The following is a 26,084-nucleotide window of genomic DNA, read 5'->3' as shown; positions in this document are numbered from 1 at the left end:
AAAGGGAGAGAAAATAACCACCAAGGAAAAAATAGCTGGGCAAGACCTCAAGTCTGCAGGAGTCCCATAACTAAACAAACTCCAGAGAAAACTCTTCTCTAAGCAGTAGCTGAGATCGCACACACCCACATTCCCAGACAACGTCGAAGGGGAGAGCGGTCTTAGATTCAGTCATTAGAAAAACCAGAAGTACGGCCTCAACCCTCCTGCACAGAGAAGCCCACCAGCCCGCGCGGTCGAACACAGAACACTGGCTCGAAAGAAACGTTTTCAAAGGAGAAGGCAAAACCAGGAGGAGCACCTTCTATCTTCCGAGCCAGCCAAAAGCTGTAGGGGCTGAGCACGGAGCTCGCCTGCCCGAGCTCGCGGACCCCACGTGCCCACCCGAGGCCCACAGAGCACGACGTCGGGTGAATGTCTAACAAGGTATGTGAGAAAGATGCCGGTTGACTCAGCCACAGGGGACGGGAAAAACAGAGGCTATGTTTGGTGCACAAGCCACACACAAGGTCAGAGAGAAAACCGCCTCTGCAGGAAACATCTGGCTCCGGCCTGAGCAGAAACAGACCAGCAGTGCCGCCCTCCTGCCCCAGCTGACGGGCCCGCGTGACGACGGCCACGGCGAGGGACACGGTAAGAACAGGTCGTAACTCGCCCGAGTTCCAGTTTCACACGATACGGTGTCACTTGGCTGACTGCGAACACCGGCGTCACGACAGACACCGTGCCACCTGGCGAAGCCAGCGCTGCTGGGGTGGCACTGGGTGGAGGCCCCCCACCCCGAGAGCTCCAGCCGAGCCTTGCTCGTCGAGTCGCTGGGCTTCATCCCCAAAGCTGCGGGTCACCAACCTGCAAAGACCCGGCGTTTCAGGTTCAGCTCGTTGGCCACGCGGACCTCGGTGCAGAGCTTCAGCATCAGCAGCATGGTCACGATCATGACGACGCTCTGCCAGAGCAGCGGCGCCTCAAAGCGCCTCCCGAACCTGCGGGGGAGGGGCCGCGGCGTCAGGGGGGCGCTGGCCGGGCCTCCACCGCCCCCCAGAGCCGAGTCGCGGGCAGGCTGCGCCACGTGCCGCAGGCCCCCCCGGGAGCCGCTGCAACCCTCCCAGGGCCGAGGGCCGGTGGGAGTGGGTCTCCTGCCCTTGCCCCCCCACCCCCAGTCCGGCCAGCTGACCGCCGCCCTCCTGCGGAGGCCCAGCCACCGCCAGGTGAGAAGCCCAGGTGCTGGAACACCTGCCTCCCCAGGGCTCATTCCAGAGTCTGGAGACCGACGGCGACCCTGGCCCCTGGCCATGGGGAGTCGGGTCTGCAGGCCAGCACGGCCCCCAGTGTGAGCAGAGCAGTGGGGGGCCGGGCCACCCAGCCCTCACCAGAGAGGAGGAGACGGCAGGCAGGGCGTGGTCCGCACTGCCAGCCTCAAGCCCTGATGCCCGACCAGGCCTGGCTGGCCCGCACGGACGCCTCCACGTCCACTCTCTTCTCCGAGCCCCAGCCCGCCCAGCCCTCCCAGCCATAGGCCCCAGGGCCTTCCTGCTGACTCTCCTCCAGTGTGTTGAGCATTTCAGCAGCTCAGCCAAGAGTTCCTGGAGGCCACGGCCACAGCCCAGTGAGTGGCACCGCTGGGCCCATCAGAAGACCCCGGCCCAGGGGCCGGTCACAGCGCTGCCCTCCGCACACCAGCTGGGGTCTCAAACGTGGCCACCAGCGTCACAGGACTGGCCTGCAGAAGTGTCACCTCTACGGCGAGGCCCGGGCAGAGCACCCTCAAAGCAGCCTGGCTGCTCCGGAGCCGAGATCCTGCTAGAACCAGCTGCAGCGCGGCCTGACGGGGCCTCCCTAGCCTGAGTCAGTGGCCGACAGGTCACAGTCGGGAGGTCCTGGATGGCAGTCTGACCTCCAGCTCCTCCTGGAAACCAGGAGACACGGCCCGGCCCACCTCCCCTGGCCTCGCTCTCACACCCGCCCCTACAAGGAGAGGGTCCCTGACAGCTGGCTGATGGGGCCACACACGCGCTCCGCCACAGGCTGGCTCTGGGGAGCACGCTGCCCCCCGGCCTTCTCGCTGTGCCCCACCACCTCCGGGCTTCATCTCTTCCGTAAAGTGCGGACACAACCCTAATAGCTGCTTGAGGACGTTTCTAGCAGTTCTAGGAACTAGTCCCCACTGGTTACCTGACTGACCCCGGGGGGCTGACTAATGAACAGGTAGTCCAGAGGAGAAGACAGAGCAGGTTCCGCGCCAGGCTGAGGAGACGAGCGGGCGGGCATCACAAAAAGTCAGTCAGTCTAGGGACCAAGCTCAGTTCCAGTTAGTGACAAGGCTGAAGACGCGGGATGTGGGCCTTTATGTAATAAGGCCACTTCCATTATTTTCAACAGAAACAATGAGTGACTAGAAAAACGGGGGGGCGAGGGATGAAGGTTTGTGCTTCCCCTTATACCACACACCGAAAACCGAATCTAGGTAAATTCAGTATTTACAGTGAAGTAAGGGGGGCAGAGTGAACATTAAACTGCTTTTAGGGTGAAGACAAGCTGAACAAGACAGAAAATTTCAAAAAGCACAACTTTCCACAGAAGATACACAAGGGACAAAACAAATATGACACAAAGCTCAACATTATTAGTGATTTTTAAAAGCCAATTAAAATAGAAAGACACTATTTTTCATTTATCAAGTTACTTAAACTACTGCCTTTAACGCTAATAGTCTGTGCTGGCAGAGGTGTCACGGGGCACCTCTCCCTCCCCCGCCCTGAGAATGCAGTTGGCAAAGCCTGGTCTGCAGCAGAGGACAGGACAGCCCAGCAGACGAGCGTGTGGCCTGCTGCTTGGAGCAGCCAGTGGAGGCGCCGTCCCCCGGTGCAGTGCACATGTCTCGCTCCCAGGGAGACGCGTGGCAGAGAACGTGCACTGCCTCACCGAGCCTGAGCAAAAGCTCCCACAAGGAACACCTTCTACGCGTCTTCAAAGTAGCAGAGAAAAGCTCGATTGGAAGAAAAGCTGTGTATCTACTTCCCTGACTGGCTTCTCGAGTAGCAGAGTGTCACTAGCCCTCTGGTGCAGTGTCACCACATCTGCGATACAATTTTACTACACCTGCAATACAATGTCACCACGTCTCTCCGTCTCCGGTACAGTGTCACCATATCTCTGATCAGATAGGGATGGGGCTGGAGAACTAGCTCTGTGAATGCCTCAGGCCCTGGGTCAGATGGCCCTGCAGCACCATCCTTGCACCCTGGCCCCCTCCCTCCCCTTCTCATTTACAGAATCACTCCACCCTCTGGCTTCCGACACCACAAAGGCCAAATCCTGCACGTCAGCATTTTGTATGATCTGCTCAATGCTGGTTCTGCAAAAGGATGGGAAGAATCGCAAGAAATAAAGGCATTAGAGTTCCGTGAGGTACAGAAACGCCGGGTTTCTACAGCTTGGTCAGCCTTCCCCCACCCCACCCCCGACCCCCAGGACTGCAGAGCTTCTCACATGCCTCACACCACACATTTCCCTGGGTGGCTTCCCAGGCAGACTGGAGTTCCGGAGACTGCATTCCCAGCCAGCTTTGGGAAACGTACTCTTCACTTCCTCCAAGTCCATCACTGCTCTCGTCCCACCCGGAGCCCACCACAGCTCCCAGCCGGTGCTCTCCCCCTCCCCACCACCCATCGCCCATATACACGTGTCTGGCACGTTCCATACAGCACTTCTGCTGAAGCGTTAACCCTGCAGCATCTGCCCAGTGTCTGGCTCATGGGAAACCCTGAAAAACCTATTAAATCAAATGGGCTGCTAGGGGACCCAGGAGTAGGGGCTTTGGAGGCTCCAGAGAAAGGAAGGAAAGGAAGCACAGGCAACACCCTCAGAGCAGTGGGGCCTTGGGACCACGTGGGAGGAGACGCGTGCATTTGTTACAAGTCATAGACGGAGCCCGGCCTGTCTGCTGGGCTTTACCACGTGAACTACAAAGTACTGCCAGGTGTGAAACACAGGGAAAGCACAACCCCAGGTCAGAGGGATCCTGGAGGAGAGACCTCTGCCAGCCCTCCCTTCTTCCCATAGGGTCCCACAGTCTTCTGGAATCCAGGCTGAGGGCAGCCCTGTGTGTTCACACAGCAGCCACTGAACTCACGGAGGGACCCAGGACAGCTCACACAGCTGATGCTGTGCGAAAGGGGCAATGAGATGTGCAGAAATAGACGTGCCAGTGCACAAAGTTCAGAATTCCACCAAAGACTCTTTCTTTCTCAAAGGCTCAGGCCCTACAATGGAGAGAGAACTCCCAGTCCCAACGCATCAAATGCTTGCTTGTTAAACCCAGAAGCACTGACGAGATGGCATTCAAGAAACTGGTTTAATTTCTGATTTCTCCAAAACAGATAGTTAGAGGTAGATTAGATATCCTATTTTCTTTTTGCAATTCTGAATGATAAGCATGGCTGGGGGGGAAGACCTCTCAAAGGAACTATTTCCCGTAAGAAACGCAACCTCAGCCAATCCTCCGCCACTCCTCCGAGAAAACTTGCCACTGCCTAGAGGAAATGCTGCTTCCCGACCTACCGCCCCGGGCCTGGGCTGGGAGCTCCGGAGGCCACACCCAGGGTGCTCAGGGTTGACAGCAGTGTCACACACGATTACAGCTTGGGACCTGCTTCTGTGCAACCCTACCTAGTGAGGGGCAGCTGAGAGAGGGAAGGGGAGGGTCTTGCTGCAGCGGCCGAGTGCTATCCTCAGCCACAGGGAAAGGAGGAGTCTTCAAATGCACTTTTTCAACTTGTGCTAAACAAGTTAAAAGATAAGCGCCCTCTGACCCCTCCTTCAGAAGCGGACTGGCCCAGAGACAGGGCTCATGGTGTGACAAATTCTTCCAGGAGAAGGGGTCGACTCACCAGCTCACCTTTTAAAACCTCAGACTAAGCAAAAACACAGTGAGAGTGACCAAGGGCTGCCTTAGGCCAGGTGGACAGAAGGTGAAGGACCAGAGAACTTCTGGACTCAGGGGACTCACACCCTGATGACCGCAGAGGGGACATCTGCCAAAACTCATCAAACTGCGCACGTGCAACGGGTGACTTTCTTCCCTGTAAATCACGCCTCAGTAAGGCTGACTTAAACTCAATTAGCAAGAAAGCACGATTACTCCAAAAAGGCAAAAGGAGGAGCCAGCTGCCCGGTCCCAGGCTGTCCTGTCTGTGCTCACAGAGGGGCCTGGGACCGTCTAGAAGGAAGGAAAGTTGCAGGCTTTTTTGGCCTTACAGCGAGGCCGCGAGACCTCTTTTCACTTCCTCTGAAAGTGTACCCTCCCAATTATGTCTGGCTTCAACAACTGTTAAAATTAACTTCAAGTTCCTGACCAGAATGCAAATGATAATAAGAGGAAGTTGGTCTGAGAGGAGCAAAAAAAAGTCTTTTAAGTATTATCCAGAAAGTTGACTTACTGTTAAAAAAAACAAACAAAAACAAACCCGCACACACAAGGCGGAAGGCAGGAAGGGACCACCCTTCAAGGCAGACCACCCCCACAGCACTCCTTCCTGTCTGGTTCCCTCCTGAGAGCCTTTACTGGCCAGTGGTTTGTCCTTCCTATGCTGACCACCTTCTGTTACCGGTATTCATTAATTCCCTTCGTTTTCTCTCCACTACCCCCAAACCTCACCCAAATTCCTAAGGGCATGGACCCAGTCCTAGGACACAGCACCACAGAAAAGGCCCTGGGCAAGCATCCAGTACATGTACGAGCCACCGAAAATGAAGACGCAGATCCCAGATTATGTGAGCTTCTCCACTTCAATCCCACCATTTTCCCTGGGAAAAAGTCTCATCCATTTCACCAGCTCCTTCCCAGGAAGTGCAGACACTTCCGCCCCCCCGGCCTCACCCAGAAAAGGAGAAAGCCATCTCCCTGGGAGCACCCCACAGTAAGAAAGCCCTCAACCTACCAGAAGAGGATTCGTAAGATATTGGCCACCAGGAGCACCAGACATACGTAGGTCGAGAAGCCCTCGGCGTTCTGAGTCCTCCGGATGTCCCTGTACTGCGGGATGTACGGCACCACCCCTCCGAAGACCATGGCCCCAGCTGCCCCCCAGGAAACCAGCTGCTGCAGCGGGACCAAAAGCCAACCCAAGCCTTCTGCGTCCATCCCGAGCGCCCGGCGGCCCCGCCGGCAAGCTGACGTCCACCTGGCCCACGCGCGCTCCGCGCTCTCGGGCTCCCGGCGCGCGCGCTGTCACCCTCACATGCCGCCGCTGCCCTGAGCCGTCCTCCGTCGCGGGGCCTGGCGAGAGAGGAAAAGCGGTAAAGCACTCGGGCCGGGCCTCCACGCCCAATGGGGGGCGCACCGCCGGGCTCGCGGCTGGGGCACGACCCCCTCCTCCGGGTCGCCGGCCCGGGGTGGACTTTCAGTTCGGGGTGGGGGCTCAGTTCCGGGGGAGGGGGTCGCACAGCCTGGGGATCGGAGGGACAGGAGGAGGGGGGAAGAGGGTAGACACTGCCCAGGGGGCCCGGCCCGGGGTGGACGCTCAGCCCAGCGCGGCGCTCGCGTCCACGCACACTACTGACCCCGCCGGACTCACCCGCGCTGGCGGCTCCCAGCGGTCAGTCCACCCTCCTTCTGTCTGTCCAAGCGCCGGGCCCCGCCTCGGCGTGACGTCACAATACGTGGCCCCGCCCGCGCCGGGCGGAGGGGCGGGCGCCGCTGGGTCCTAGAGCGCGCCGGTGGGCGGGGAGGTGGGGGCGGGACCCGGGGCGAAGCCGGGTGTCGTGGGTCGTGGCCAGGGCGCTCCGTGGGCCCACCCGGCCCTGGTTAGGAAATCGCTGCCTGGCGGGGCCTCTCCTTCTGGGCCAGGGGCCCACGTGGACCCGGCGCCATCTGTCCCGCGGCGAGTTGCCTTGTAGACGCGGCGCGCCGCCAACGGGAGCAGGGGACCGGGTCCTGTCGCCGCCCCGAGGGTCAGCGCGAGGCCTGGGGACGCCCCTCTCGTGGGGACTCGGGCAGGGTCTGAGCGCCCCGTGATTCCAGGGGTCCTTCCACCGTTCATGGTCTGCCCGGGTCTGTGGGGCTCCTCATCCTGAGCCGGGGCGTGTCCCTGAGGAGCGGCGTTCGGAAGTTTGCAGAGGGCCAGGGCAGTTTCGGCCAGGCGCGGGGGCCGGGGGCGCGACTCCTCGGGGAAGCGAAAGCCCACCCGCAGCCTGAAGCCTCTGAAGGTCCACTTCGGGGCCCAGGGAGGCAGCAGCCAGGACTGCCGTCCACAAGTGCGTTAGGTTCCTTGTCACTGAAGACAGTGCTGGCCGGTGGAGCTCGGATCTGCGAAGGGTACGTGCTTCATCTCGAGCGCACAACTCTAGCACTCACTGAGAGAGAAAACAGGAATTCCTGAGTGTGTCACCTGACCAAGGGGAGCCCTCGGGAGCTCGAGGGAGGTAGGTGCTCAGAACCCAGATGCTGGTGGGCGAGGGAGGGGTGGGGGTCAGGGAGGGCCCCGTGAGAAGCCAGCCAGCCCGCCCTGGACCCTGTGCAGGCGGGCTCAGAGCAGAAAAGACCGCCTGCAGGCCCCCAGGATTCTGTCTACAGAGGAGCTCCCCCAGGGCTCCCACCTCCACCACAGCAAGCCCAAATCACCCCAAAAGGGAAGGCCTGGTGGGTGAGAGAGGGGGGTCCCCAGGGGCACACAACCGGCCAGCCAGCTTCCTACCTGGTATGCTTCGTGGGAAATCCTAAGAACAGGTACAACCTCACTTAGAGCAACTCCCAAACGAGCCTGGGGATAAGGAGAGCTCTCCGTGAAACACAGGTTGCTCTCATCCTCTCCAGCCTCTGAGGCCAGTGTACTTCTGAGTATCCACCAGAGAAGGCCAAGAACACAGCACCAGAAATGTACAAGGAAATAAAACACAGGCGGAAAAGGAAGTCCTGGAGAGGCTGGAGAAGAAAAGTAGCTGTTCCTCCTTAGCCAGATCCTACCCCGAGCTCTGGAGCTCCAGAATGTTCTGTCCTCTTTATGGTGGAGGTTGGAGTAGGGATATAGTCTTCCCTCCCCACGCACTGGAGCATCTGAGGCCACTGCATCTGGCCCCGTTTGTCCTGGAGCACGTGGACAAAGTGGTGCCAGCCCATAGCCAGCTGCTGCCCTGGACCCATCATCTGTGCCAGGTGGAGTGTGGACAGCAAGCGCCTCCAGAGTCCTGCGAAGTGCGTACAGTCTTGCATTCTTGATCCAAGATTTTGCCCCACAGAAGGGGCCTGTAATCCTTTTGAACCCCACCTGTCTGGAGTAGAGGGGCACCCACTGGTCCAGAACCATCGCTCAAGCAGAAGGAGAGAGCTCATGTCGGCTGCTGCACATTACCTGGCTTCCTGTTTTACAAACAAAAGAAGCCGGCCAAACTGTGCAGTCTGAAAAATGAAACCCAGAACTAGCACATCCTAGTTCCTGGAACCTGTGAACATTACCTTCTGTGAAAAGAAAGAAATTGCAGATGTGATTACGTTAAGGACCTTGCGATGCAGAGATTATCCTGCATTACCCAGGTGGGCCCTAAATGCCATCACGTGTATCTTTATAAGAGAGAGGCAGAAGGAGACTTGAGACACACAGAGGCCATGAGATGACGGAGCAGAGAGGTTTGAAGATGCGGCCTTGAAAGTTGGAGTAATGCAGCGCAGGAATGCTGGCAGCCACCAGCAGCTGGCAGAGGCGGGGAGCGAATCCTCCCAGGAGCCTCTGGAAGGAGCAGAGCCCTGCCAACGCCTTGATTTTGACCCAGTTAAACTGATTTCAGATTTTTGGCTTCCAGAACTGTGAGAGAATAAATCTCTGCAGTTTTATGCCACCCAGCTTGTGGCAATTTGTCACAGCAAACCACTGGAAACCAATATAGAATCCATAAAGCGAAGGAGAAACACTTTCTCAGAAAAACATGGCACCAAGGAATTTATTGCCAGCAGACCAACCCTGTAAGAAATGTTTTGTTTTTGGCTGCGTTGGGTCTTCGTTGCTGCGGCTTTCTCTAGTTGCAGCGAGCGGGGCTACTCTTCCTTGTGGTGCGTGGGCTTCTCATTGTGGTGTCTTCTCTTGTTGCAGAGCACGGGCTCTAGGCACACGGGCTTAGTAGTTGTGGCGCACGGGCTTAGCTGCTCTGTGGCATGTGGGATCTTCCCGGACCAGGGCTCGAACCCATGCCCTCTGCACTGGCAGGCGGATTCTTAACCACTGCGCCACCAGCGAAATCCCCAACCCTGGAGGAAATGTTAAAATAAGTTATTTAGTCAGAAGGAAAATTGGATCTCCATAAAGAAATGAAGACCCTCAGAGAAAGAATAAATAAGGTAAATCTTTTTTTTTCTCTTATTCTTAATCTAAAAGATTAGTGTTTATTTAAAGCAATCGAGTAACAGTGTATTGGGTGATTATAGCACGTGGATAAATGAAATGAATGACAAGGGATGTAAGGGAGGAATTGGGGAATATTCTCATATAAGGTACCAGCACTACACATAAAGCAGTATATGTTATTTGAAGGTGAACTTAGATCATTTTAAAATATATATTGTAAACCCTAGGGCAACCACTAGAAAAGTTTTTTTAAACCATAAATAATACACCAAGAGATGAGATAAAAATGGAATTGTATAAAATGCACAGTTAAAACCAGAGAAAGCAGAAAGTGAGGAGGAAAAGGAAACAGAATAAATGCAATGAATAGAAAACAATTATAAAGTGCTAAATTTTAATCCAGCTATATCAATAACCACTTTAAATGTGAGTGGTCTAAACACACCAGTTAAAAGACAGAGATTGTCAGGCTGGGTGAGGTTCAGAAATAAGCCTCCGCGAGCGACACTGTCCCTGGGGTATGTGGTGTCCTGTGCAGCGGAAATACAGGGAAGAGGACCACAGAGGTCTGTGAGCAGATGGGTGACAGGAACAGCTGTCTCAGGCAATGATGCTGGCCCTCCGCCCTCCCAAGGGAATTGCTTCTATGCTGCAAAAAAGACGGAGCGTCAGCAAGACCATTAGTACTTTATTCACGTATATGAGTAAGTGCATGGGAAACAAGCCTGAGCAGATAAAGCCTCAATTCTTAATACTTATCTCTCATATGACTATTTTATACCTAACTAATTAATTTGTTTTATGTTTGGCTGCATCGGGTCTTTGTTGCTTTGCTGTGCAGGCTTTCTCTAGTTGCAGCGAGCAGGGGCTACTCTTCGTTGCAGTGCGCGGGCTTCTCATTGCAGTGGCTTCTCTTGTGGAGCACGGGCTCTAGGCGCGCGGGCTTCGGTAGTTGTGGCACGCGGGCTCAGCAGTTGTGGCTTGTGGGCTCAGTAGTTGTGGCTCGGGCTCATTAGTTGTGGCTCATGGGCTCAGTAGTTGTGGCTCAGGGGCTCTAGAGCACAGGCTCAGTAGTTGTGGTGCACAGACTTAGCTGCTCCGCGGCACGTGGGCTCTTCCTGGACCAGGGCTCCAACCCATGTCCCCTGCATTGGCAGAATCCCCGATTCTTAACCACTGAGCCACCAGGGAAATCCTTGGCTTAAATTTTTTACAGTGAGTATATATGATTTTTGGGGGGGAATATTTATTTTTTGGCTGCAACACAGCATGCAGGATCTTAGTTCCCCAACCAGGGATCGAACCCGCGCCCCCTTCAGTGGAAGCTCGGAGTCCTAACCACTGGACCAGCAGGGAATTCCCTATATGACTTTTCTAATTGAAAAAAATACATGGCTTCACTTTACCAGAAGAAAAGGCGAGTTTCTGCATTGCTACCTCTCCCCAGAAGTGAAAGGCCACGTCCCACACTTGGGTCATGTGGCATCCAAACGTGTCCCCCGTTTGCCCTTGAGCCAAGCACATGCCACTTCTTGGATACCTGTGGGCTCCATTGCAAGGCTCTAGCTGAGACAGATGGGCTCCAGGTGTGAGCTCTTACTTTCTCCTCAGCTCACAGGTGCTATTTTTGGAACTAGTCGAGAATATGGAAACGGCACCAAGAAAGGTAAGCTCTCACCGAAGTCACTGAGACCACCAAGCTGAGGGCTTGTGCTGAGCTGGCACGATGAGGGCACGTGGGCTGAGAGTCACCCGAGGGTCCATGCATCCCATTGTCGGAGGATGTGCTTACCGGTTGTTTCTGAGAACTTCATTCTGCCTCTGAATGTAGACAAAATAGAATCCAGGGGCTGTGGACAAAGCACCCCGCTGAGGTTTGTAGAAGGCTGCAGAGCTGGACCGCTGGGAAGGGCAGCTGCAGGGCATCATGGACCCGGCCTTGGCTTCTGCCTGGCGAATGTCTATTTTCTTGTATCCTGAGCTCGTACCTTTACCATGTGAGGCCGGGCTCACTGCTGGCCCCCAGGCCCACCCCGTGCCTCGGGGCGGCCGTGTGGCTGACCTCTGGCCAGTGACTTGGGTGGAAGTGCCCGGCCCCACCAGTCTCCACCCCACCCTCCTTGCTCGCCCTCTCCTGCTGGCCAGGTGCGAACAAGGTAGCAGAGAGCTCCACTAGGGCATGGCCCAGTTCCTGCCTGCCGGCCTCGGACTGTGACACCAATGAGAATGTCGCCGGGCTCGACCACTGGAACAGGGATCGTTCATTACAAAGGCGCATCACTTCCCCTAACACGCACACAAATTTTGAAGTGTCCACAACTTTAGCACTTCCCAAATGGCATCTAACAACAGTCAACCATACTACACAAACCCCCAGACCAATGGCCCCTAACCACCCACATCAGCCCACTTCTGACTTTCCAGACTGACACCTGTGTCCCCAAGTTGTGGAGCCACTGCAAGCCCACCCGAGTTGCCACTCGGCCCAACACAGAGCAGGCGGTAGACATAAATGGCGCCTCTCATTAAGGATCAATATTCATTGAAAGCACAGCGGCTCTGCAACTGCTCCATGAACAATGGTTCTGCAGGTGAAGAACACCTGCAGAGAGCACAGAACTGTGCTCCAGCCCCTGCACCCGCCGCATGTCCCGTCTCCGCAGGGCTTGGGACAGGCCGTCACCCTTCCAGGTCTCCTCTGGCCTCTACTGGACTCAGCTCAGGCCCTGGACATCCTCGAAGGTCGAGGATATGACCACCCTTCTCAGCCTTGCCTCTGCCTTCCAGAGCCCCATGCTGGAGGGCCCCCCACCTCAGCCTTTGTGCAGGAATGTCATGTAGCCGATGGACTGCTAGGACCTTACACAAGAACACTGTCACCTCTATAGATTTTAAATGACAAACACACAAAAGTAAGATAAAAGGACAACAAAGGGGAGAAAATATTCTTTTAAAAGCAGGAAAGGAAAGATGTGCATCCTGAGAGGTGTCCTGTCCGGCTCCTGGTTGTGAAGCCCCAAGGTTTCCCTGGTGAGATGGAGACAGAGCTCCTGGGCCTTAGGCCCGGCCAGACGGAGCACCAGCCTAGATGCACATGTCCCCTCCCCCAAAGCAGTGAGGAGCCCCTACACGGAAATGCAGACTCCACCTGCAGTGAAATCAGGAGGGCGGCAGAAACACCAAAGACCACACAGCACGTGGGGCGGCTGCCCGAGCACAGAGGTGGGACACCACCTGAGCAAAGTGAACGGGGCAGGGGTGTCCCGCAGCCAGGAGACCACCGGCTGGGCCCCGAATTACAGAGCAAGCCCCCAGCTTGAGAGGCGGGTGGTAGGAAGGTTGGGAACTAGTTAGAGCCCCGTCGGCCTCCAAGAGACGAGTAGGAAGCAAGGGTGCAGAGGCTGGTGTCGGAGACCTTTGAGAGTCACGAGTGCAGCAGCGCCCGGGGGCCCTGGCGGTGCTGCCCACGGGAGTCTGAGCCCGGTTTTCATGAAGTACCTGGGCGCCTGGCACCCTCACTGCTTTGTCAGGAATCGATTGCTTTGCCACTTTTCTTCTGGGAACTTCACTTTCCAGAAAGTGCAAAAGACGCCAGCGACTGAACAGCAGGGTGTGCGAACGTTTTTAAATACCTTCAGAGAAATAGATGCAATTCTTAAAATTTGTCGGGTGATGGTAGCCTTATGCACCAAAAGTAAGTGAATAAGCAACGTGCCTGTGAAACTGGACAGATCTAACGTCTGCAGTTTAGCCAGGAGCATTGTGGCAACGATGTCATATCCCCTGGTTAAGTGAGCCGCCCTTGCGGGAGGCCGGAAGTGTGTACAGAACAAGGTGCTCTCTGAAAAAGAGGCTGAGCTGGGGGGTAAAACTGCAGTTTGAAGAAACTAAACAAATGCTAGTGGGAAATCTGCTCATAGGTTGAAGACTAGAGGAAGGCTAGAAGGCTATGGAACTACATAGTTACAAGTTTCATCAAGGAATTATTTTGTAAAACATGCAGAGAAAAAGCCCGTAGTGAAATTAAACTGAGTAAAGATGAGGTCTGATCACATCTAAAAAGAAAAGACCAGAATAAGCGTGTGCAGTTACTAGACAAAGAACAGTCCAGATGTGAACAACGTGCAGAGCTCAAAGGACTGATGGGGTCACATCAGAAGTCTCAAAAGACCCAGAAAAGGTTTCACTTATTTTAAAAAGTGACACGGAAGTTCCGTGCAGTTGGTTTATCCAGCAGACTAGGTGGCCAGTGAGCACAGGGAAAGTGAGAGAAGGCAAATGAAGGCGTCTCGTGCTCAAAATTCTTTGTTAATAGTTGGAATAGAAACCATTTCAAATTCAAACCAGGTAATTAGATCTCAGCTACCTGTGAGATGAAAAATAAAAACAAAAAAGTTGGAATGTGACCTTTGTTCACTGTGTTTGGCTAAAAATCCACTGAAAATGAATGCAAGATCTTGTAGCACAAAAACAAACAAAAAGCAGTGGTTTGCAACAAGCTCTAATAGCAGAAGTTCATGACTCTGCAAAGGGGACTGACTCAGGAAGGGAAAGACGAGGACAGAGCTGGAGGCGGCAGCAGAGGGCGTGAGGGCTGACAGCAGAAATGGAGGAGGCGTCCAGAGGCAGCATCGCCTGTGAATTCGAGGTGGCTTCGCGGAGAGAAAGGCCGCGTCATCGGGGTTCACCACTCACTCATTCAGCGAAAGGAACTCTTGCTGGAAAGAAGATGCAGAATGCAGGCTCGAGGTGCAGATTACTACCAGTCAGCCGAGAACAGCAGTGCTTACGCTGAGGGGTGCCCTCGAGAGCACACAGCACACACGCACGATCCCGACTCCAGAAGCGCATGCTTTTGCCTGTGAACCTTCCTCGTCTTTGTTTTTTTTTTTTTTTTTTTTTTTTTGTGGTACGCGGGCCTCTCACTGTTGTGGCCTCTCCCGTTGCGGAGCACAGGCTCTGGACGCGCAGGCTCAGCGGCCATGGCTCACGGGCCCAGCCGCTCCACGGCATGTGGGATCTTCCCGGACCGGGGCACGAACCCGTGTCCCCTGCATCGGCAGGCAGACTCTCAACCACTGCGCCACCGGGGAAGCCCTCGTCTTTGTTTTTAATTGAGGCAAAATTCATGCAACAGAAAATTAGCTCTGTTAAATGAACAACTGGCATACAGTACATTCATAAATGAACAAGTGGCATACAGTACATTCACAGTGTGGTGGGAGCACCATTTCCATCTGGTTCTGGAACATTTTCGTCCCCCAATAAAACCTCACGCCTCTTAGGCAGTTCCTCCCCAGCCCCTGCCCCCTCCAGCCCTGGAAACCAGCAGTCTGCTCTCTGTCTTTATGCCTTTGCCTGTTCTGGACGTTTCAGAAAATGGACTCACACGATGCTGGCCTGTGTCTGCTGCTTCTGCCAGCATCGTGTTTACACCAAGGAAGCAGGGGTGCAGGGTGCTCATTCCCTCCAGGGGCCCCCGGAGCCCCCTACTGCTCGCCTGCCTGGTGGCCTGCTTTTTAAATGATAATTAATGTGCTTGAGCTCCAGAAACGTGTCAGGCGACTTAAGTTTTCTGTCATTCACATTTCCTCAAGTATCTTACCTCTTAAGACTGTAACCTGACCAGTAGCAAAAAGCACAATTTTTTATTTGAAAAGTCATACAGTAAAGGGAAAATAGACTGTACTAAAGAGAATTTTTAAATACAAAGTGTGCATTAACTTGCAACCAATCACCCAGAGGCTTCTTGAATGTTTCCTCCCTCCCTCCTTCCCTCTCTCCCTCCCCCCACCTTGCCTGAGAGTTTCCTGGGCCCTCACTCCTCGCTGGGGCTGGAACAAGCACCCAAGGCTCCCCAGAGAGCTGGACACTTTCGTCCAGCTGGACACATTCTCTAAAGCTCATGCAAGTGTTTCCTTGAGGTCCCTCATTGAGACTGTGATGTGACAGGGAATTCCCTGGCAGCCCAGCGGTTAGGACTCAGCACTTTCACTACGGGGGGCGGGGAGGGTGGGGGGGGTGCCTGGGTTTGATGCCTGGCTGGGGAACAAGCTCCCACAAGCCACGTGGTGCGGCAGAAAAAAACGGAAGATTGTGACGTGATAAAATTGTTTACCTGGAAAAGAAGCAACTTCATTTTTAACTCAGACTTTGGATTTTCTTTTCTTCCCAAGGCAACTGTGGGCCACAGACAGGTGCCCACTGAGAGGCTCAGAAGTACCTGTGAATGCTAACATGGGGTGGGGGGTGGCCAGGAGCCAGCCCCCAGCCCCAGAGTTTCTACCTCTGAGGGGCTGACAGCAAGAGACTGATTTTCCTGAAGTGGAAAAAGCCGAGCTGATTTTATTTTTACTCGGCAAAGAAAGCTGTTTCTTCATTGTGTATTTTCCTTGGGGTGGCCTTTGAGAGGAGTTGTTGGAGTGGTGGGAACACCAACACTGACACTGACCAATGCAGAATAAAAACCAGATGCTGGGCTGGTCAGAGCAAGAGTTGGGGCAACCTTGGAAGTAAGTATTTAAAAGCTTTTAAAGAAGTTTTTAGGTTGGAGAGGACTCTGGGATGATGGCAGAGCAAGAAGCACCGGGCATGGCCCCCACCTGGACCACAACTACAGGGACAGAATCTGTCTGATGTAACTAATTTAGAATCCAGAGCTGGTTAAGGCTTGCAAGTTCCAGGGGAAGCGCTGGATGGTTACTGCAGTCAATTGTGGTGACTTTCAGGTCTTAGCACGTAGCACCTACCCGTCCCACCCTCAGCCACATGGCAGGAGGCCATACACGTGTTTCTAGAGCAGCTTGCAGAAGCCAGCCAGGGTGGACCAGAAGGACCTTGTCCTCCAATATCAGGAACCTGTGCTCTGATGCTGCGTAAGATGGCAGAGATGCAGCCAAAGAGGCCGCTGGCTGTTGCTGCCACACCTCCCCCCTTGTTGCAAACCCCTCCCCCACCAAGTGGATTTCAAGCGCGAGTGCCCCGTTTATCCCCCTTTGTTTTTCTCTTTTTCCCCTTTTCAAGCCAGACATTAAAGACTAGGGCATTGAAAAACAATTGCACAGAGGAGAAAATTACAAAGTGACTGCACATGCCCAAGGAAAGGCTCAGGAAAGACCTGAGCAGACATTAAGTTTCCACCTCAGGATGAGCCTCAGTTCAGACGACCTACAACAAGCAAAGAACAAAAACAATAACAAAAAGCATCAGACCTTGAGGAAGGGGGAGAATCCAATTTCCAGAGTTACCACATTATTGGATTCAAATGTCCAATTTTCAGCAACAACAAAATAAAAATCACAGGGCATACAAAGAAACAGGAGAGTATGACCTGTTCAAAGGGAACAATTAATTAATAGAAATTGGCCCTAAAGAAGACCTGATGACAGATCTACTCGACGAAGACTTTAAAACGACTGCCTTAAAGATGCTCAAAGAACTAAAGGAACATAGAACGTTGAGAAAGCAATGTGTGAACAAAGTGGAGCTATCAGTAACGAGGGAGAAAACCTAAAAGAAACCAAAAAGAAATTCTGGAGCTGAAAAGTACAATAGCTGTAATGAAAAACTCACTAGAGAAATCAAAGGCAGATTTGAGCAGGCAGAAGAAAGAATCTTTCAAAAATCTATCTTATTTCAAGTTCTAAACAGCTGGCAGTAAGACATTGGTCTATGTCCAAATTTGAGAAAATGAAGACCCTTTCTGCCTTTGGGGAGGTTTAAGCCAGTTCCTCCTTTTCTGCTTTCCTCAATCTGTTCATTCTGCAGTTTTGACCGCTTGTTCACACACCGAAACCCCTGGAGGGCTTAAAAACCACAAATGCCAAGGCGTCCAGAGTGCTGACAAATGTTACGTGGCTCTATCGTGCAGCCAGGTCTGAGAGCCACTGTTTTAAAATTCACAACTAGTACCGGAAGTCCTCATGACTCAGGATAATTGCTTCTGGGAAAGGCAACTTACTGTAAATGGGGCCAGAATTGCATAATAAATAGTGCATTAAAAAAATAGTTAATTATGTTGCATTAAAAATAAAAGTTAAGGGCTTCCCTGGTGGTGCAGTGGTTGAGAGTCTGCCTGCCGATGCAGGGGACACGGGTTCGTGCCCCGGTCCGGGAAGATCCCACATGCCGCGGAATGGCTGGGCCCGTGAGCCATGGCCGCTGAGCCTGCGCATCTGGAGCTTGTGCTCCGCAATGGGAGAGGCCACAACAGTGAGAGACCCACGTACCGCAAAAAAAAAAAATAAAATAAACACAAAAAAGTTAAAATTATGAAAACATTGCAACAATTTTAGAATCAATAAAAGGAAGCAAAAAATTCTATGCTCAAATCTGTCTGTCCAAATCAGTACCCTGAAAGAACCCTTCTTTGCTTACAGAATTTTTAAGTGAGAATTTCAAACATACACAAAAGTAGAGATTGTAGCACAGTGAATTCCATGTATCCATCACCCAGCACCAATAACTATAGAAAAGCTCTTTTAATGAATATAAAATAAAAAACAGCACCGTCTAATCACCAGCATTCCTCCCTTTCTTGGCAATAATGGTGCATCTTAAAATCAGCAGCGTCTTAGGTTTAAGGCCTTAGAAATGAAGCCATTCACATGGAATCAAAGGAGCATCTGGGCGCTTCCACGGGCATTCACGCCTCACAGGATAGAACTTCCTCTTACATTCGGTCACCCTATAATCTCATCTATCAAAGTTAAAATTTTACTTTTCTAATTTAAAGTTTTGTTTCATATTTAGCTGCTGCTCTTGTGGTCTGTGTCTTTGATTCCATTATGTACTTCTTACCTAGACTCTATTTTCCTCCCCAAACTCTCTTGGCACCATTAAAAACAGCATCTAATTTCTGCAGCTTCACAGCACACTTGAATACTCTCCTATTGTAGATTTGCAAGATGAATTGCATTCGAGAATTTTTCCCCTGAACCTAGTTCCTGAAATTTAATATCCTTAACAAAATGAATTTTTGTTGAGTGATTCTTGCTTCCATATTAATGATTTTGTCCCCCACAGATGCAGAACTAAGAATTTGATCCCTAATTAGGCAGCATAGGTCAAATCCAAATGAAAAACCATTCAGGTGCTAGATGTAGAATGACAGATTCTATTTCTCCATTAGAGATTAGGTTCTCAGGGTTATCAGAGAATGTCTAACAGGTTTCCACTGGACCACAGAGATTACAGTTGAGAAAGATAGACACATACTAAAAAACACAAAGGGGTAGGGAAAGAGAGTAACAGGTTTCCTAGCTCCTGGAATTCTTAGCCTAGGGTTTGAAGCTGGAGTGATGTACTTAAAATATATGTATATTGTGGTAGAATATACATAACATCAAATTTACCATCTATTGTTTTTTATTGAAGTACAGTTGATTTGCAACATTGTGTTAGTTTCAGGTGTAATTTTAACCATCTCTAAGTGTACAGTTCGCTGGCATTAAGGACATTCATACTTGTTGCGCAGCCATCACCACCATCCATCTTCAGAATTTTTCATCTTTCCAAACTGAAACTCTGCACTCACTAAACACTAATGCATTATCCCCCTCTCCCCAGCCCCTGACACCCACCGTCTGCTTTCTATCTCTATGGATTTGACTGCTCTGGGGACCTCATATAAGTGGAATCATACAAAATCGATCCCTTTTATGATCAGCTTCTTTCACTTAGCATAATTCCTCAAGGCTCATCCATTTTGCAGCATGTGTCAGAATTTTCTTCCTTTTTAAAAATAACTTGTATATATATTATTTTATTTATCCATTCACTCATCCATCGATAGACACGGGTTGCTTCCTCCTTTCGGCTATCGTGAATGATGCCGCTATAAACATGGTGTACGAATATTAGTTCAAGTCCCTGTTTTCACTTCTTTGGGGTTTATACCCAGAAGTGGAATTGACTCATATGGTAACTGTATGATTTCTTGAGGAAGTGCTGCGGCATCCTGATTCCCGCTCTTAGGGAGCCCGCCAGGCTTCAGCCTCAGGCGTTCCCGAGGCTGTGCCTCCCCGAGGATGGACCTCGGCCGTCTCCGCCAGATCCACCTGGGGAGACCCTTGTCACCCACCCCTACCTCCACCCACTCTGGGCGAGGGCCTGGGGCTTTGTTTCCACAGGTGAATCCACCTCCCCAGTGGCCCGCTGTGCACACCTGATGCTAGTCGCCCTGGTCAAGCTGTTCTGGAAGCTTGAACTGAAAGAACATCAGGCCAGGCGGTGGCCACACAGAGAGGCCCCTCCAGGGAAGGGGCAGCCCTCACAGCTCTTTTTAGCATCTTGCCACACAGAAAAGTGGCAAGACGGCCATGCTTTTGAAAAGTTATTGTATTTCTCCAAAGAAGACATGCAGATGGCCAACAGACACGTGAAAAGATGCTCTACGTCGTTAATTATTAGAGAAACGCAAATCAAAACCACAATGAGTTATCACCTCACACTGTCTACAAATAATAAATGCTGGAGAAGGTGTGGAGAAAAGGGAACCCTCCTACACTGTTGGCGGGAATGTAAATGAGTGCAGCCAGCCACTGATAAACAGTATGGAGGTTCCTTAAAAAAAACACCTGAAAATAGATCCAACAATCCCACTCCTGGGCATATATCCAGAAAAGATGAAAACTCTAATTTGTAAAGATACAGGCACACCCATGTTCATAACAGCACTATTTACAATAGCCAAGACATGGAAACAACCTAAGTGTCCATCAACAGATGACTGGTTTAAGAAAATGTGAGATCTGTATAGAGAGACATAGATATACAGAGGTATAGATACTCAGCCATAAAAAGAATGAAATATTGCCATTTGCAGCAACATGGTTGGAGCTAGAGATTATTATACTAAGTGAAGTAAATCAGAGAAAGACAAATATTATATGCCATCACTTATATGTGGAATCTAAAAAATAATACAAATGAATGTATATACAAAACAGAAACAGACTCACAGACATATAATACAAAATTATGGTTACCAAAGGGGAAAGGGAAGGAGGGATAAATTAGGAGTTCGGGATTAACGGATACACACGACAATACATAAAACAGATAAGCAACAAGGATTCACTGTATAACACAGGGAACTATATTCAGTATCTTGAATAACCTATAATGGAAAAGAATCTGAATATAGATCTAGATCTAGGATAGAGATAGAGGTAGATATCTGAAGCCTTTTGCTGTACACCCGAACACTAACGCGATATTGTATACTTCAACGATACTTCAATAAAAAAGTTACAACTTTAACAACCCTATTGAGATGTAATTCACGTATATATGCGATACAATCCACCCATTTACAGTATACAATTCAATGATTTTTTTGTTTGTTTGTTTTTGCGGTACGCGGTCCTCTCACTGTGGTGGCCTCTCCCGTTGCGGAGCACAGGCTCCGGACGCGCAGGCTCAGCGGCCACGGCTCACGGGCCCAGCCGCTCCGTGGCATGTGGGATCTTCCCGGGCCAGGGCACGAACCCGTGTCCCCTGCATCGGCAGGCGGACTCTCAATCACTGCGCCACCAGGGAAGCCCCAATTCAATGATTTTTAATATATTCACAGGGTTGTGCAACCGTCGCCACGATTTGACCTTAAGTATTTATTTTGGCTGAGCCAGGTCTTAATTGTGGCACGCGGGATCTTTAGTTACGGCATGCGGACTTCTTAGTTGCAGCATACGGGATCTAGTTCCCCAACCAGGGATCGAACCTGGGCCTCCTGCAGTGGAAGCGCAGTCTTATCCACTGGACCACCAAGGAAGTCCCCCCACGATTTGATCTTAGAATATTTTTGCCCCCAAGAAGAAACCCCTTAACTATGGCACAGTCTCTCCCCTTCCCCCTCAACTTCCTGTCTCCGTGGATTTGCCAGTCTGGACACGTCACATGAGTGGAATCCAGCCACGTGTCCTCTTGTGATTGGCTCCTCTCACTGAGCATCACGTTCTCAAGGTTCATCCATGTTGTGTCATGTGTCAGGGCTTCATTCCTTCTTATGCCTGAATTATATCCCATCGAGGGGAGGGACCACGTTTTGCTTATCCATTCGTCTGTTGATGGACATTTGGGTTGTTTCTACCTTTTGACTAGTGTTAATAATGCTGCTGTAGACATTTGTGTACATGTTTTTGTGTGGACATATGCTGTCATTTCCCTTGGGTACATACCTAGAGGTAGAACTGAGATTCTATGGTAACTCTATTAAGTTTTTATGGACCTGCCAGACTAGCTGCACGACTTTCCATTCCCACCAGCGTGTGACGTTCCAACTTTGCCACACCCTCGTCCACACTTGTTATTGTCTCTTTTGATTTTAGCCATCACAGTGCATGTGAAGTGGATCTTGTGGCGGTTTTCATTTGCATTCTCATGATGACTAAGGATGTTGGGTTTCTCTGCATGCAAGGCTGTATTTCACACACATTCAGCAACCAGGTGTCCCCACGTAGTCACTTGGCTGGGCTCCCGGGATGTTGACAGGACCCAGACAGACACAGCCCTGCCCCACAGAGGGGTACAGACATGTAAACAAAGCAGGTACTTGCTAAGAACAGGGTCCTGGGACATCACTCATAAAGTGCCCCATGAGCCACAATCCAGACAGGCCTAAAGGGCATCTGAGGGAGGGAAAGTCACAGTGAGGCCTTCCTTCCAGATCTTCGATAAAATCAGAGCAGAGATGCGAGTGTTGGCAGCCTGTTGGAGTTGGTCACAGAACATAACTATTCTTTTTTTTTTTTTTTTTTTTAACCATGCAGCGTGTTGCTTGTAGGATCTGAATTCCCCCAACTGGGGACTGAACCTGGGCCTTTGGCAGTGAGAGCTTGGAGTCCTAACCACTGGACCGTCAGGGGAGTCCCAGAGCATAAATATTCTTAATCTCAAAGTTGACAGCAGACATGGCAGGGGTCCGGAGAGATGGCCGAGCCTCCTAGATGGATGGTCACAGGTCCCAGGACCGCGGTGCGAACTTGGGCTGTGTGGTGACTGCAGCCACATTCCATCCCCACCCCTGCCTCCAGGATCCCCCATTAGACGGGTGACAGCCTTGCAAAAACACGACGGGACACAGGGGAAGGGCGAGTGCTGGGGGCTGGTGAGGCTGGGGAGCCGGTGTCTCCTGGATGCAGAGCTTGGTGTGGGAAGGTTAGGAAGTCGCGGAGGGGGGCGGGGGGGGTGGGGGTGGTTTGCACAACAGTGTGAACGTACCTAACGCCACCGCACCGCGCCCTGAAAAACAGCGAGAACGGCAACTTGTAGGTTGTGTGTTCTTTGCCACAATGATAATGAAAAGGTCGTGCTCACCCTGAGCTCTGACGCAATGAAAACGAAGCCAACAGCGTAGCTGGGATCGGCTGGTCCGGCGAGGTCCCGCCCCGCCCGGACGGCCACCTGCGCCCCGCTACGGCCTCACCTCCGTGCCCGGCTGCTCGGCCCGGTTCGGGCGCACAGCCCGGGCCGCGCGGGTGGATCCACGGCCATCGCCGCGGGAGCCGCGGGCGGCGGAGCGGAGCCGACAGAGCCACCGGCCCCGGGACCAGCCGACCCACCTGGACACCCCGCACCCCGGACCCGGGGGACACCCCGATGGCCGCGCGGGGCCCCGAAGCCCCCAGCGGGCGCGCGCTGCGGGACGCGGTGAGTCGGACCCCGCGCGCGCCAAGCTTCGCTCCCGGGCTGGACACCCTCCCTCCCCTACCTCCTCCCCTCCCCCCTCCTCCTCCCCTCCCCTCCCCCCTCCCCTCCTCCCCTCCCCTCCCCTCCTCCTTCCCTCCCCTCCCCTCCCCTCCCTCCCCTCCCCTCCCCTCCCTCCCCTCCCCTCCCCACCTCCCACCCCGCCCAGCGCCGGGAGGCCAGCGGTCCTGCTTCCCGTTCGCTGAAGGAGCCGCAGCGCCGGAGAGGAGACAACCAGTGGTCAGGACTGATCAGTTTGCCTCGTTAAAGAGAATTGGTTAGCTGTGCACACTCGAATCCACGTTTTCCTGACATGATTGAAGGGAAGAGCTCCTGACAGAGGGCCTTCTTCATACGTAAACGCAGGCTCCAGGTGGAGATCCGCCTCTATATCCTGGGCTCTAAAATGGAGATAATACACGGGTGCCAGGAGTGAACTGTGTCGTAAATGGTATGAGATTTAAATCTGTAAACTGTAAGGCGACTTACAATACCGCCTGCTGTCAGTCACCATAGATGATATATCCGTATGGCCTGGTAACCCATTTCTGCAACCCCAATCCCAGCTAATAAATACCCACAAGTGTGGGCGAGGCAAGAGGCCCACGGTGGGTGTGTCTGGTGATTGTCTCAGGCCTTCTCAAGAAGTCTTTGAGGAGCCCAAGGTTAATAAGACTTTCTCCTACGTTATCTAGATGTCTGATAGTTTATCGCTTATATTTAAGTGTATGATCATTTTGAGTTAATTGTTGTGAATGGTGTGAGGTAAAGGTCGGGCCTGCTTATTTAGTGAGTTATGAATTTGGCTAGCACTGTTCCAGTGCTGTTGGTTGAATAGACCTTCCTTACCCTTTGAGTGGGAAGGCCTTAACACCTTGTCAGGAACCAACTAATTGTATATATAGATGGTTCTCTTCCATGGCGCTTAGAAGGCTCTGCATCACAGGTAAATATATATTCACTTGTGGTTCATTTTTCAGGCAGAAAATCTATTTCAGGAACTTCAAGAACACTTTCAAGCTCTGACTGCAACGTTAAACCTGAGAAATATCCTTTTCTGTCTCATAACAAATACTGCAGTTGCTTCTGGACTATGAACTGTCGGGGACTATCTTGTTGTTTTCTGTATTAGTGGATAATTGTTGACCTAAGACTTCCTGGTGTTTACGTCTGCGCCTTTACATGGCATCCTGATGTATTAATTACCGCTCACAGGTAATTACTTCCTGCTTGACCAGCAATACAGGGCATTTCATGAGGCAAGGATAAAACACAAGGACACACGAACAATACATACTACCCAGTGGGGCTTCCCAGGAAGCCCTAAAGAAATCTGGTTAGTCTGCTAAATAGCTTTTATGCTCCCCCAAACAGTCAACCCTGCACAGGTACTGGTTAGGTCTCCAGCGCAGGGTACGCTGTGTGGCTCTCCTTGCCTTGTTTTGTTTTGTAACTTCAGCAGCTCGCCATTTGGTAAGCCATGGATTCAAACAGAGTTAGGTGGAATGTTTGTTTCCGGTTTAAGAAAATCCAGAAAAGGGGACACTTGCCCTAAGACTTGCCCAAGTGAACTCACTTCACACAATTAAACTCCTGTCTTAAAATGTGTGCAAATTGTTTGCAGAGAGATCCTGTAGATGGGCTCCTACAGGGAAAAAGAGATGCTGAAACAGGATAAAATTAAACAGTAGCAAAGTTTGTTTTAAACACAGTTAATTTTCATTGTATTTACATACTGATTAGAGTTTGATTAAAACATAAACATACCAGACAACCTCATCTCCCCGAATCCATGTCCACAGAAAGGGAGCCAAGGTTTCAGAACCGGGCTCACAGTGCAAAGATTAAAGGCACGTACAGACCCTCAGGGATGTGATTCACGTGCACTGACTTAAGGTGTTAGTACACATCCGCTGCCTTTGATTCCCTCATTTTAGATGCACCACAGGGCATTTTTATCAGCCCTGGTGATGCAGTTTACGTGGAGGCTGTGAGGGACCTGGGTGGGTGCCCGTGTTCCATGTGCTGTTCTCCTTAACCTCGTACTGGAAGAAATGGGAGGTCGCATTGAAGACTTGCAGAAGAATGTGAACGACTTGATGGTGCAAGCTGGGATTGAAAGTTCCGCTCGAGAGCAAATGGCGAGGCCTTATTAAGGCACTAAGGTGTTCACCGTTTACATATCTTCTGCTTTCATCTTGAAACATTTAAGCCCATACTTGTTCACTGAGGGAACTACTGCTTCTGCACTACATGAAAAGCCTTCAGGAATAATAAAAAAAATTCACAAATGCTCTTTTCTAAATAGAACAGAAACACTCTTTGTCGTTGTTCCTTAAAAAGTGCACATTTTAAAGGAAAACTATTATTTAAAAATTGGATTTTGTTAAAGTACTTTTCACCCTCATCCCTCAAATTAGTTTTCAATCAAAACACAAGTCATGATGAATGAGTGCTTGGGGATGACAACTAGTGGCTTCTGTTTGAGACGTTCATGGAAGGATTTAAAGAAGACACATGTGCATTAGGTTCTCACCCCGTTTCATGAGTGGTTCCTGAGGATCCCACCCCACCCCCCAGAATGCAAATATTTCTTTTCCAGTGGAATTTTGCATTTCATCTTTTTTCTTTTACTATTTTATTTTTAATTTTTAGTCTTAGTTTTATTTTTTAATTGAAGGTTTTATTGTAGTTGACGTACAATAGTATATAAGTTATAGGTGTACAATGTAGTGATTCACAATTTTTAAATGTTATACTCCATTTATAGTTATTAGAAAATATTGGCTGTATTACCCATGTTGTACAATGTATCCTTGTAGCTTATTTTATACATAATGGTTTGTACCTCTTAATCCCCTACCCCTAGTTGCCTCTCCCCCTTCCCTCTCCCCAATGGTAACCACTAATTTGTTCTCTATATCTGTGAGTCTGCTTTTTTTTTTTTTTTTTTGCGGTACGCGGGCCTCTCACTGTTGTGTCCTCTTCCGTTGCGGAGCACAGGCTCCGGACGCGCAGGCTCAGCGGCCATGGCTCACGGGCCCAGCCGCTCCGCGGCATGTG

The 26,084-nt window shown here is 51.4% G+C and overlaps 2 protein-coding genes and 1 long non-coding RNA gene across 6 annotated transcripts in view; 2 read left to right on the top strand and 1 right to left on the bottom strand.

The window, feature by feature from the left end:
- Positions 1-6,277, bottom strand: part of SLC66A2 (solute carrier family 66 member 2) — a 46,803-nt gene extending 40,526 nt beyond the window's left edge. For all 3 annotated transcript variants that reach the window (XM_032602403.1, XM_032602404.1, XM_032602405.1), the window contains exons 1-2: positions 5,940-6,277; positions 850-983 (exon numbers count right to left, since the gene is read on the bottom strand). In XM_032602403.1, the coding sequence (XP_032458294.1) occupies positions 850-983; positions 5,940-6,142 (337 nt within the window). In that variant the 5' untranslated portion in view covers positions 6,143-6,277. The remainder of the gene's footprint in view (positions 1-849; positions 984-5,939) is intronic.
- Positions 6,278-7,294: 1,017 nt separating this feature from the next.
- LOC116738736 lies at positions 7,295-9,130 on the top strand. Its single transcript, XR_004345347.1, has 3 exons — positions 7,295-7,422; positions 7,814-8,956; positions 9,084-9,130. It is a non-coding gene; the product is annotated as an uncharacterized LOC116738736 (long non-coding RNA).
- A 13,415-nt stretch (positions 9,131-22,545) lies between these two features.
- HSBP1L1 (heat shock factor binding protein 1 like 1) lies at positions 22,546-26,084 on the top strand. 2 transcript variants are annotated; one of them, XM_032602407.1, is made up of 4 exons: positions 22,546-22,985; positions 24,002-24,068; positions 25,068-25,186; positions 26,025-26,084. In XM_032602407.1, exons 1-3 carry the CDS (start codon positions 22,935-22,937, stop codon positions 25,175-25,177), a joined length of 228 nt encoding a protein of 75 aa, XP_032458298.1. In that variant the 5' UTR covers positions 22,546-22,934; the 3' UTR covers positions 25,178-25,186; positions 26,025-26,084. The 2 variants fall into 2 exon arrangements, with proteins under 2 accessions (XP_032458298.1, XP_032458297.1); XM_032602406.1 differs by lacking the exon at positions 26,025-26,084 and having other exon boundaries at positions 22,549-22,985; positions 25,068-25,337.

Source organism: Phocoena sinus, chromosome 14 (assembly GCF_008692025.1).
Source record: "Phocoena sinus isolate mPhoSin1 chromosome 14, mPhoSin1.pri, whole genome shotgun sequence".
Classification (NCBI taxonomy): Eukaryota; Metazoa; Chordata; class Mammalia; order Artiodactyla; family Phocoenidae; genus Phocoena; species Phocoena sinus.
The sequence above is the reverse complement of the archived record's forward strand: the minus strand, read 5'-3'. Positions and strand labels throughout refer to the sequence as shown.